The sequence below is a fragment of the Hyposmocoma kahamanoa genome, unplaced genomic scaffold (genome assembly GCF_003589595.1).
Source record: "Hyposmocoma kahamanoa isolate Upper Pololo Valley unplaced genomic scaffold, ASM358959v1 92, whole genome shotgun sequence".
Classification (NCBI taxonomy): domain Eukaryota; kingdom Metazoa; phylum Arthropoda; class Insecta; order Lepidoptera; family Cosmopterigidae; genus Hyposmocoma; species Hyposmocoma kahamanoa.
In genome coordinates, this window is record NW_020654748.1 from 14,691,854 (window position 1) to 14,703,419 (window position 11,566).

At 35.9% G+C, this 11,566-nt stretch overlaps 3 protein-coding genes across 3 annotated transcripts; 1 reads left to right on the plus strand and 2 right to left on the minus strand.

The window, feature by feature from the left end:
• The first annotated feature begins 299 nt into the window (after positions 1–299).
• LOC113236528 (eukaryotic translation initiation factor 3 subunit G-like) lies at positions 300–7,552 on the plus strand. The gene is made up of 6 exons (XM_026472643.1): positions 300–425; positions 726–914; positions 1,795–1,959; positions 2,473–2,596; positions 6,894–7,108; positions 7,293–7,552. The coding sequence occupies exons 2-6, from the start codon at positions 726–728 to the stop codon at positions 7,431–7,433; spliced, it is 834 nt and encodes a 277-aa protein (XP_026328428.1). The 5' UTR covers positions 300–425; the 3' UTR covers positions 7,434–7,552.
• Positions 7,553–8,124: 572 nt separating this feature from the next.
• On the minus strand, positions 8,125–9,176 carry LOC113236834. The gene is made up of 2 exons (XM_026473032.1): positions 8,742–9,176; positions 8,125–8,665 (listed from the first exon to the last, which is right to left on the minus strand). Exons 1-2 carry the CDS (start codon positions 8,960–8,962, stop codon positions 8,302–8,304), a joined length of 585 nt encoding a protein of 194 aa, XP_026328817.1. The 5' UTR covers positions 8,963–9,176; the 3' UTR covers positions 8,125–8,301.
• A 757-nt stretch (positions 9,177–9,933) lies between these two features.
• On the minus strand, positions 9,934–11,349 carry LOC113236822 (probable tRNA N6-adenosine threonylcarbamoyltransferase, mitochondrial). Its single transcript, XM_026473020.1, has 2 exons — positions 10,121–11,349; positions 9,934–9,974 (listed from the first exon to the last, which is right to left on the minus strand). The coding sequence occupies exons 1-2, from the start codon at positions 11,274–11,276 to the stop codon at positions 9,949–9,951; spliced, it is 1,182 nt and encodes a 393-aa protein (XP_026328805.1). The 5' UTR covers positions 11,277–11,349; the 3' UTR covers positions 9,934–9,948.
• Positions 11,350–11,566: the final 217 nt, after the last annotated feature.

Below are 11,566 nucleotides of genomic sequence, written 5' to 3' on the forward strand. Positions count from 1 at the left end.
AAGAGTACGAATCAGTATATATAATATACTCGTTGAGTAATGTAGCCATGATTTTAACAACACTATGTATTGCTATCTTTCTTACGCTAATACTTGCTCATATTATGCTATCCTGCTGTCATTAATGGTTTGTCATGCGTCTTGTGATATTACGTTCCATTCCCACCAAAAATGTTTTAAGTTACGACAAGTGAGCCATATATACTTTTCTTGTCTGTCTTGTGAATGGTACATACTGTGCTATCTCATCTTTGAGGAGCGTTAACTAATTTATTTTATTCTTTTTTTATTATGGCAATGTGGCACGGAACGTAATCACAGTGCGTGGAGAGTACGAAGTAAAGTAAAATCACAATAAATTTAACTAAAATAAACCCGCATACCCAAGTAAATCTTCAATAAAATACATTAATACTGAAATAATCGTGAGTATGGATTTAATAATATCAATATTTTTATAATATTACTAAAATTAAATTTATTCATTAGTAATGGCGAGGTTACTTTTGAATAATTCAATTTGTGTATTATTATGATTCCTTGCGAATTTCGCTATTGAAAACGTATAAAAAGGCAAAAAGGGTGTGAGGATTCCATCACTCCGAACATTAAAATGTATGTATGTAATGACGATTTGCCGTTATTACTGATGATGGGAGTTATTTCGATTAAGAGTATACTTATGTATAATTTATAGTAATAAACTACAACACGGAATATTGTAGATGCCTGTCGCTGACGATATCCAGTCTTCATGGGCCGATGAGGTCGAGATCGACCAGGGAGCTCTACCCCCTCCATCGGAAGTTGTAGAAAATGGTCTGAAGATCGTCACTGAATACAAATATGATAATGACAACAAGAAAGTCAAAATCGTGCGCACGTATAAAATTGAGAAACGTGTTGTGTCTAAGGTTTGTGAGTTTAAGTTTATGGAGAATCAAATGTTCAACTTACATCTTTTTGCAAATATAAAAGTAACTGTGATGTCATAGTGATTGTACATGGCATGTTGTAAAGTATAAAAGCAATGCTTAATGTCACTGGTTCGATTCTTAGCATGGGCCTCTGCACCTCTGCTTTTTATTAATTCATGCAGTTTAAATTTACTAATTTATTACTTACTTTAATGTAAACTATTGACAAAAGCTGCATGTCATAAAAGCTGTATACAAAGTCTTTAAAGACTTATTAAGTCACTTGCATTTTCTGGGCCAGTATGGTAGATTATAAACTCAAAACCCTCTCTTGCTCCGCCTAAAAACTTGTATATGACATTTTTGTCACAACTGAAAGACATGTCATCTTATTCAGCTTTTAAAAGCAAGCTTCTTCGCAACTGTCGTATGTTTACCATTTTATACCATTTGTGCTTTAGCTCAATTGTGAGAAGTTCAATACAGAAAATATGTTATCTTGAAAAATTTGTTGAACGCACTATCATTATATGACAGTCCTGAATATATCTATTTACAATATATGCTGCATAAAGTTTGAAAGAAAATTTATAGAATTGTTGATAATGTTCATCCACAAAGTTTACAACTTGTTAATTGTATTGTAATATAATCTATATTACAATACAATTAGCAAGTTGTAAGTAAATAAACTAAAATTGACTAGAGTAACCCAGTAGTGATGGTTATTATGACAATAGCTTATCAATTATATTGTAATACATATAATAAAATAACATACATACAAGCACATGCAAGTAAGCACCAATTTCCTGTATTGAAAATGATAATTTTTCCTTATTGTTTACATTGTTTCATAAGTACGTTTCAATTGTAGAGTATTGCAAAACGCAAGACCTGGAGCAAATTTGGAGACTCAGCCAATGACAAGCCAGGTCCGAATCCTGCCACCACGAACGTCTCCGAGGATGTCTTCATGCAATTCATCACTAGTAAAGAAGAGAGCCAGCGGCCTGATGATGGAGATCTTGATGGTCTCAAGGTAAAGTAGTGCTTAAATTATTTAAAGTTTTATAAATTATCAATATTTTGAACTAGGTGACAATTTCTAATTATTGGCTAGTTGTATAAAATTGCCTAATTTTATAAAAATAAATGATATTAATAAAAAATTCTGTGTACCAGTTAAAACGCAATTTAATCAAAATTACTCGAAATCATACTGTTTTCATGTTGCGGACACCAACCCATTACACAATTCAACTTCAACTTTTGTGTCTATGGCTCCGTCGTTTTGCGCGACGATTTTGCCAATGTCAGGGTTGAGAGACATGTGTAGCGGTAGTGAGATAGATTGCCGGTTATTAAAATACTTCGGCGGTTTTTATTCACAATGACGGTTATATATATATTTTAATGACATTACAAAAATATAATTTGAGAGCTCATGTTATTTACCATACTACTAATATGTTATTTACCATAGTATTAATGTTCAATGTGCATCTAGAAAAATACATCGAAGCCCTCTGAACATGTAACTTCCTGATTTCAGCCTCAGACCAGTAGTGCGATCTTTAAGTGCAGAACCTGCCAAGGAGAGCACTGGACCGTCAGTTGTCCCTTCCAGCACACCCAGATGGCTCAAAATAAAGCTAATGAAGCCGCAAAAGCTGCTGGTATGTACTTTACAGGTTTCACTTCAACATAAGGGTGTATGTGTACTTAACGAATATTTGTAATAGATAGTTACAAATCTATGGAAGTGCCCTAAGCCTCGATTACTATCAGAACCATTGTCGCCAAAATGCACACATGCAAATGATGACTGAAATCTTGATAATGATGGTTGCATAAAAAAAAAATAGTTTCTAATTTAAAAAGATGTAACAAATTCTGACTGTTAATATGTATAATTTAAACGTACTTAGTCACTATATCATTGAAAGTTCAGTACCTTTATTGCAAGTGACAACGTTTTGATTTTATATTGAATTTTATTCAGTGTGCTGCCATCTTGCGGCCAGTAACTGGACTACGAAAATATTACCTGAGATGGTGTGAAATACCACCATGGGTAATATTTTTGGTGCAGGTATCATTTTTGCACTCCAAAACAGCACAATAAAGCATTTTTCTACAATTTAAGAGAAGTTGCGCGAAAGAATTGACACAACCATACCGTACAAAGCGAAAATGGCGAACTGAGCTCAAGTAGGCATAACTGTGCCTACACTTGGTGCGCGAGCTACGCTAATAACCACTTCTAATAAATTTATTTCTGTTACAAGTAACTTATTTTTTTTTTATTTTACATCAGGAGGTTCATTGTGTGGCCACAAGAGTAATTTTAAAATTATGCGCTGAAATTATTATAATAAAAAAATTGCGGGTACTTCGAAAGAATAAGACCCCTTAGAAATTGCTCTGTATATTTTAATTTATTTAAATAGTTTAAGTCTACTTACAGTTCTAATTTTGAATTTAGTTTTGCTTATTTATTTTATTTATAGGAAGTATTTTAGTCTATACACATATTGATTTATTATTTATAAATTACATATTTATTCATTTATATTTATGTCTGTAAACTCTAATTATTTTACTGATAGCTCATCTGATGAGTTTGAAAGTGCTTGTAGTGATATTTCTATTTCTTCTGACTCCGATGGCCCTTCACTAGATGTTAAGATGCAGTCAATTTTTTATGGAAAATCCAATTTCCTTAACCTGGTGCACATTAACGCGCAGAGTGTCCCTGCACACATTTCTGAATTAAATACGTCATTCAACAACGGCATAGTTGATGGAATCTTAATCTCGGAATCTTGGCTCAAACCCTCTCTACCATCCCCCCTTTTTACACTTAATGGGTATAAATTATATCGAAACGACAGAGTTGGGACTGGTGGTGGTGGTGTATGTATTTACATCAAGAGTCATATACCGTGCTCCGTCGTCAGCCAGTCTCCTAGCACTTATACTGGGTCTTTAGAGTACCTATTTCTAGACCTCAACTTACATCACACCAATATCTTAGTTGGTGTTACTTATAGCCCTAGTGTTAATGTAAACTATTTTAACTTATTTGAGACTACCCTTGAATCCTTGAGTGCCTCTTACGAACATGTAATATTGATGGGTGATCTTAATACTTGTTTATTAAAGAATAACTTTCGGTCTTCACGTCTTAACTCCATTGTATCTGCTGTGAACTTCGTATTGCTCCCACTTACTGCCACCCATCATTCTCCTAACTGTCAACCTTCACTTTTGGATGTTCAGATAGTCTCTAAACCTCAATCGGTTCTCCTGCATGGACAAACCACTGCCCCATTCTCGTACCATGACCTCATATATTTGTCTTATCGAGTACGCACTCCCAAACCCAAAATTAAAGTCATTTTTCAGCGTAGCTTTGGTATTTTATACATTTCTGTGGATCGCTTGAGAGAGGAATTTTCTAATATTGACTGGTCTGCATTGATTGAAGCTAGCACGGTAAATGAGAAGATCAAAATTTTTAACAATCACATAATAAAGTTGTATGATTCTCATGCCCCACTCAGACCAGTACGTGTTAAGCATCTGCCTGCTCCTTGGCTTACACCAGCAATAAAGAAAACCATGAAACGTAGGGACAAGGCCAAGTCGATTCTCAAGAGGTTTCCAAGTGAAGACAATTTGCTCACTTATAAAAGGCTGCGCAATCTCTGCAATAGACTGTGTCGTAACGCCAAACGGCGTTACTTCCACTCGTCGATGGAAGGCTTGTCTATGGGTCAAACTTGGAGGTTCTTGAGGTCACTTGGTGTGGGTAAAGATCGTGACTGTACTGTTGACTTGCCTGACCTTAACTCACTTAACAAATACTTCACCAACTCACCGTTTACTGTTGCTGACTCTATCAAAGCGGGCACGCTCACTTCACTGGGCGCTGCTACTCATCCTGATTGTGTACCTTTTTCTTTTCGCGAAATCACTGAGGGGGAAGTTAAGAAAAGTATCCTTTCCATAACTTCCAAGGCCGTGGGTGAAGATGGTATTTGCCGCGACATGCTGATACCTATCCTGGATGACGTTGCTTCAATTATCACACACATTTTGAATACTTCTCTTGCAACTAGCATCTTTCCTAGCGATTGGAAATTAGCTCATGTCATTCCCATCCCTAAATCCGCTAATCCCACGGCTTTCTCTCAATTTCGTCCTATCTCCATCCTACCATTCCTGTCCAAGGTCCTTGAAAGCACTGTGCATAAACAACTTCACTCATATGTCTCTCGTCATGAACTTATAAGTCCGTATCAATCTGGTTTTCGTCCTGGTCATAGCACTGTAACTGCTTTGCTTAACGTCACCGATGATATTCGTCACGCCATGGATAATAGGTTGTTTACCATTATTGTTTTGCTGGACTTCAGCAGTGCTTTCAACTCTGTCGACTATGACATCCTCCTTGCCATTCTCTGCTCTCTTAACATCTCCCCTGCTGCAATTGCCTGGTTTTCGGATTACCTCCGCAACCGCTATCAAAGGATCAGGAATGATGACATTTATTCCGATTGGTCCCCTTTGACTGCAGGGGTGCCACAGGGTGGTGTACTTTCACCTCTTCTCTTCTCGCTATTCATAAACGAGCTCACTAAATTAATTTCTCCTCCATTCCACTTATACGCAGATGACTTACAAATTTATAGACATTTTGATAGAGCCAATATCCAATCTGCCATTGAATCTATTAATAAGGATCTTCTTGTGGTGAAGTCTTGGGCTGATGCGTTTGGTTTGCTTGTAAACCCTAGGAAATCACAGGCAATAATTGTAGGTAGCAACCGACTTTACTGCAGGTTAGATATTAATAATCTCCCCAAGGTCTCGTATGATGGAGTGAGTCTTGCATATGCTGAAAACACAAAGAACCTAGGTCTGATAATCGACCGTACACTGTCCTGAATACCACAGGTAAATGAGGTTAGTCGACGCATGCACTTTTCCTATCATTCTCTCAAGCGGCTTCAATTCTTCTTACCTTTCAACACCAAGGTTATACTTGCTCAGTCCCTACTACTCCCTCTTCTCGACTATGCCGATGTTTGTTATTTGGATGTTACTGAGGAGCTGCTTAACAAACTAGAGCGCCTACAAAATCTGGCCATTCGTTTCATATTCGGTTTACGTAAATATGATCATGTCTCTGAATTTCGGACTAAATTGAAATGGCTCCCAATCAGACTTCGCCGAGATATGCACGTTCTTTGTCTTCTTTATAAAATTTTAAATTACCCCCAGCTTCCTCATTATCTGTGTTCCCGTTTTTCCCCCTTATCCCCCAATTCCCGCCCAAAACGTACTTGTGACACTAGAACTCTTTTATATCCCCAATCCAACTCCAAATTCTTTCACAATTCTTTTACCGTACGTGCAGCTCGTATGTCGAATAAACTACCTGCTGACATTCGTGACAGTCCATCGGTGGCATCTTTCAAACACAAATTAAAAGAGCACTTCCTGTCGAACGTGTTAGATAGTTTATAGGTAACATAAATATGTTACAAATGTAAACAAATGATCTGTTATTATAATATATATTCTGCTTATGTATGTATTTATGTATATAAAGTTCATGTATGTGTGTATGTCTGTCGTGTGTATATTATTATCAATTATATTTTAGTCACATTTAAATTTTTAATTTTGTTGTACAACAATTAGTCCCGCAGACTTCATTTTTGCACCACGGCTAGGGTTGGCTGGAAGAGATCTCTTATAGAGATAAGCTCACCTTTGTATATGTCCATTATAACGTGTGTTTCATGTTTCTTTTCTTTGTACAATAAAGAATATATAAATATTTTTGACCAAATACATGACATTAGTAGTGATACAAAATATTCAAGGTGTGGCACTGTTGCATTGGTTTGTTAAGATAATTTTAAACATTGCAGGCCTAATCAATTAATTTTGTTGTCTTAGATGCTAAAGCAGCTCCAAGCAACAAGTACGTGGCGCCGTACCTTCGCGATGGAGGTGCAGGCCGTGGCACGGGCCGTGAACCACCAGGCGCGCGCCGCGATGACGTCGCCGCTATTCGTATCTCCAACCTCAGCAACTTCACTGTTGAAGCCGACCTTGACGACCTTGTCAAGGGTTTTGGGCCGGTGCAGAAGTTGTATCTCGCCAAGGAAAAGGTATTTCTTAATAAAGTCATGTAGAAGTAATTTGGTTCAACCTTTATTTTAATTACATCACTAACTTTCTTTTTTCTGTGAAAAATCATGACTGTGTTGATCAGAAATGTAGTTTCAAATAGTTATATGAATATTTATATAATTTTAGAATCAACACATTAATAACAACTTTACTTTGTTTCAGAGCACTGGACATTGCAAGGGCTTTGCTTATGTTCATTTCAAGTTTCGGGCTGATGCTGCAAAAGCAGTCCAGGTGCTGAACGGACATGGCTATGACCATCTCATTTTGAATGCAGAGTGGTCGAAACCTCCTCAGAACTAAATGAAAAATTTCCACAACTTGATTGTAAAATTTTTCAAATTGTTACGTCTGGCCAATGAAGCTACCTAAAATATCAATTTTAAAACAAACTTTAAATATAAAGAATGCCAAGTAAACATTGAATTTATAGTGGTGACGCCAACTTTAAAAAAATAGAAGTGGGTGACATTTGTCACATCACTGGTGGAGGCAAGAGGACAAATTTTCTCATTGACTGGACCTAAATCAATAAATTTTTTAAATGCAGTTATTTAATGTTTATTTTCATTAATTTAAATCCTTTGGAAATTATCTTTTGTAACTTACAAATTTTTTTGGTGGTGCTATATAAATCCCCTTTATGTAGCATCATACCATTTACTGGGTTTTATGTCCTTTGTGAAATAGGGCCCCATCTGCAAAATTACAATTTTTTATGACAGTTCGATTTTAAGAACAAAATAATAATTAGTCAATGACTTTTTATGCTTAAATAGAAGAGGACAAATTTTACATAATAAAACATAATTGTTGTTTTTATGACTTTCATAACAATATAAGCACTTTTGGAGTTAAATCATGTGGGTTTATGGGAAATGGAAAGATATATTGCATATAAATTATATTTTCTTAAAATTTTTATATTTATTTTAGGTAATCTTGAAATAAAATAACTAATTCAGTAAAATAAATACCAATTTATTAAAAGCGTTTGTGATCAACGTTTCACAAGACTAGACAGACTTAGGACAAAAATCACGTTAACCAAGTGCAGAGTAGATTTTCAAATTTCAAACTAGTTTTCTTAACACCTAATCTTCATACACATATCGCAAAAGCTTATCTAAATATTCCAAAATTATTTACAATACGGTGTAGATCTTTAGTTTTAAATATCAATATCATATTTTTCATCATCACTGTTTGGGCTATATGTTTCTTCTGGGATATGTAGTTCTCCACAAAACATCAGCTCTACATAACGGAAGTAATCAATAGCAATGCTTGTGAGCATAGCTCCAGTGGTTACACCTAATACTGTGCCAATAACTGGTCTATGACCAACAGAGCTTCTTAAAATTGCCCACAAGAAAATAGAGCCAAGAGGCCAAAGAACTCCACCAAGGAATGCCCAGGAAAAGCGCCTTGCTGGAGAAGCAGCTGCCATGTGAGGTCGTGCCCACAACCACAAACCAGCGCCACCCCCCGCGCACAAGAATAAAACGTCGGTCACATCTCTTTTTGGAAACATTCTGAAAGCCAAGAGAATGTCTTATAGTGTAGAACTTGAATAAGTTCATAACAAAATTTAATGATTTCGATACTTACCTGACCATTAAATGTGGATTCATCACACTTACTGATAAAGTTGTGTAACTAACCAGGCCTTGCACTGGCAAATAATAGTACAAGATGTTGTCCTTAGTCAATGGTGGTAATTTTATCTTGCCCATGGACTTATTCACACAATCCAGAGTTTTAGGTAATGTAGCCGGTAAGTTTTGTAGATGTGTTCTTACATTACGGTAGATTCTCTCCAAGATATCCATTTTTACGCAAAACAGCACAGTTTGATGTCTGAATCTTCGAATGACTGATGTACTTTAAACCACCGTTGATTGTAATAATACTACTCCTCCCCGCGTCATTTGGCAACTATTAAGGTGTGTGATGATGTATTTATACAGTAGTTTTTAATTGAAATCGAATTAATTCAGCGACAGTTACCTATCAAGCAAATTTTGACAAACCGTGTAGGTAATGGGACCAAATACTGTCAAACTTATTCCAAGCATCTAGGAGTGCTCGATATATATCGACATTAAAAAAAATATCGATATATACCCTCGATACATTGAATCAATCCGATATTATCGTATCATTCGGTATCGATATATTTTATCCGATACATGAAAAATCGTACAAAGTTGATAGATGGTATACAATTCAAAATTGTACTTGCAGAAACGAAACGCACTTCGAGCGCTGATTCGCTAGTCAATCGTCAGTGTAAAGTAATGGTTATGTTCTCATGGGTAGCTGCACACACACACACACACACACACACACACACACACACACACACACACATTAACATTGACAATAATATTGCTTGTGTGCGAGCGGTATTGTTGTGTTGGGAACATACATAAACTTAAATTGTCAATAATATTGTATGTGTGCGGCTAGCCGATGAGAAAATGAGAGTAAGAAATGCATTTGATTGCCGTGTTAAAACTGGTGGTTTTACTTATTTACTCTTAGTAAAACTTCCTTCCTTTTATCCATTTGAATTATTTACGATATATCGAAAATATCGATTTTTGTACCGATATATCGCAAAATATCGATACAATATTTCGATATATCACATCGGAAAAAATATCGATATTTTTTTATACATGAACACCACTACAAGCATCTGTCAGTGAAAAAAAAACCATAGAAGGAACATTCGTTTTATTATTTCCTTAATGCAGTGCAGACTTCGCAGCAACTCTGGAGGAGCTCTTACCTACCTTTCCGAAATCGCACTTCATCTGGCGCGCCGCATGGCAATATCTACAAAATGATATGAGTTATTCATGTAAAAAGTGTTTGTAGATTTGAAAAAGTAAACAAAATACACATACGTTATATATTTAACTTTATTTTCATTAGCTTACAGGGAATTTTTGATTCTATTACATGGGGTATTAAATTTTCACCTAAAGGACTGACTGCTTCAATGTCTAGTGTTTTGATATCTGTTGTTATGTCTAGTCCTTTGCGCCACTTTTCTAAGCCGTTCCATGCAATCATTACACCATTATCAGTACATAGTTTGGGTGGAGGCCTGTAAATTTTGTAATTTGTTTCATCACACAGCATTGTTAATGCATTGAAAATATAGTTGTTACAAGCTACACCACCAGATACAATGAGTTGTTTGTTGCTTTCCGGTATGAGGTTATTCTTTTCACAGAATTCCATAGCTCTCTGTGTCCTGTGAATCAAGTGTCTTGAGGCAGCCATTAACATGGCAGCACACAGATCATTCACCTCTGGTATCAATTTGTCTGCTATAATTTCATGTTGCTTCTCTTTTCTATGTAGTTGCAGAAGTACTGATGTTTTCAATCCATTGAAACTAAAATTACAATCTTTATATTCGGCTAGAGGTAATGGTAGTTTAAACATATGTGGGTTAGTAGCTTTAGATGCAGCTAATTCAATAGCTTTCCCTCCACTTATCTTTGAATATTCAGAGATGTTCCTTAGCTTCATTTTTCTTGCTACTTTATCAAATATTTCTCCGGGCGCACTGTCTATGCTTTGACCCAGCAGTTGAAAGTGGTTTACATCTTGTGCTACAGCCAGAAGACAATGACCTCCAGATATCAACAAGACCAAGAACGGGAAGGGTATATTGTAATACATTCTAGCTGTCAGTGCATGGGCTTCCATGTGGTGGATGGGAATGATTGGTTTGTTAAACCGTCTTGCTAAATGTTTTGCGTATTTCATGCCCACAACTAGACTCAAAGGTAGACCTGGTTTTAAAGTGACTGCTATGGCTGATATATCTTCCATCGACATTGTTGCTTTTCTTAATGTTTCCGACACAATTGGTTTTATGTAGGTCCTGTGTAAGTCTTGGGCAACATCAGGAATAATGCCTCCATTCCGTAAATGTATCAAATTTTGAGAGTGCAAACTTTCTGCTAAGAGTTCTCCTTTGTTATTTACTATTGCACACCCTGTGTCATCTGCGGAGGTTTCTATACCAAGTATATGTTGATTAGAGTATGGCACAGTCAAATACAATTTTGTGTATCTTATTTGATTTTGTATTCCATTGAATAATCTTGAAAACTTTATCATGTTAACTACCAAAAATAGTATATGTATAGTAGACAAAATGTAATATCTTTCTCGCTGTGCCGTAGCCGCTAAAGTTAAGAAACCTTTAGAGAGCACAGTCAGTTTTCCGTATTTCACCTATAACTGAGACACTAATAAAATCACCCTAAAACAGGTTATTGGGGAAAGAAAAACATAACCTCTTCTATTCTAATTTTGGTAACTTCAATAATGTCCGCTTATTTGTGTGTGACAGAGAAATCAAGTAAAATAATACTCAATTCTCTCCATTTTATCACTTTGTTAAAAAC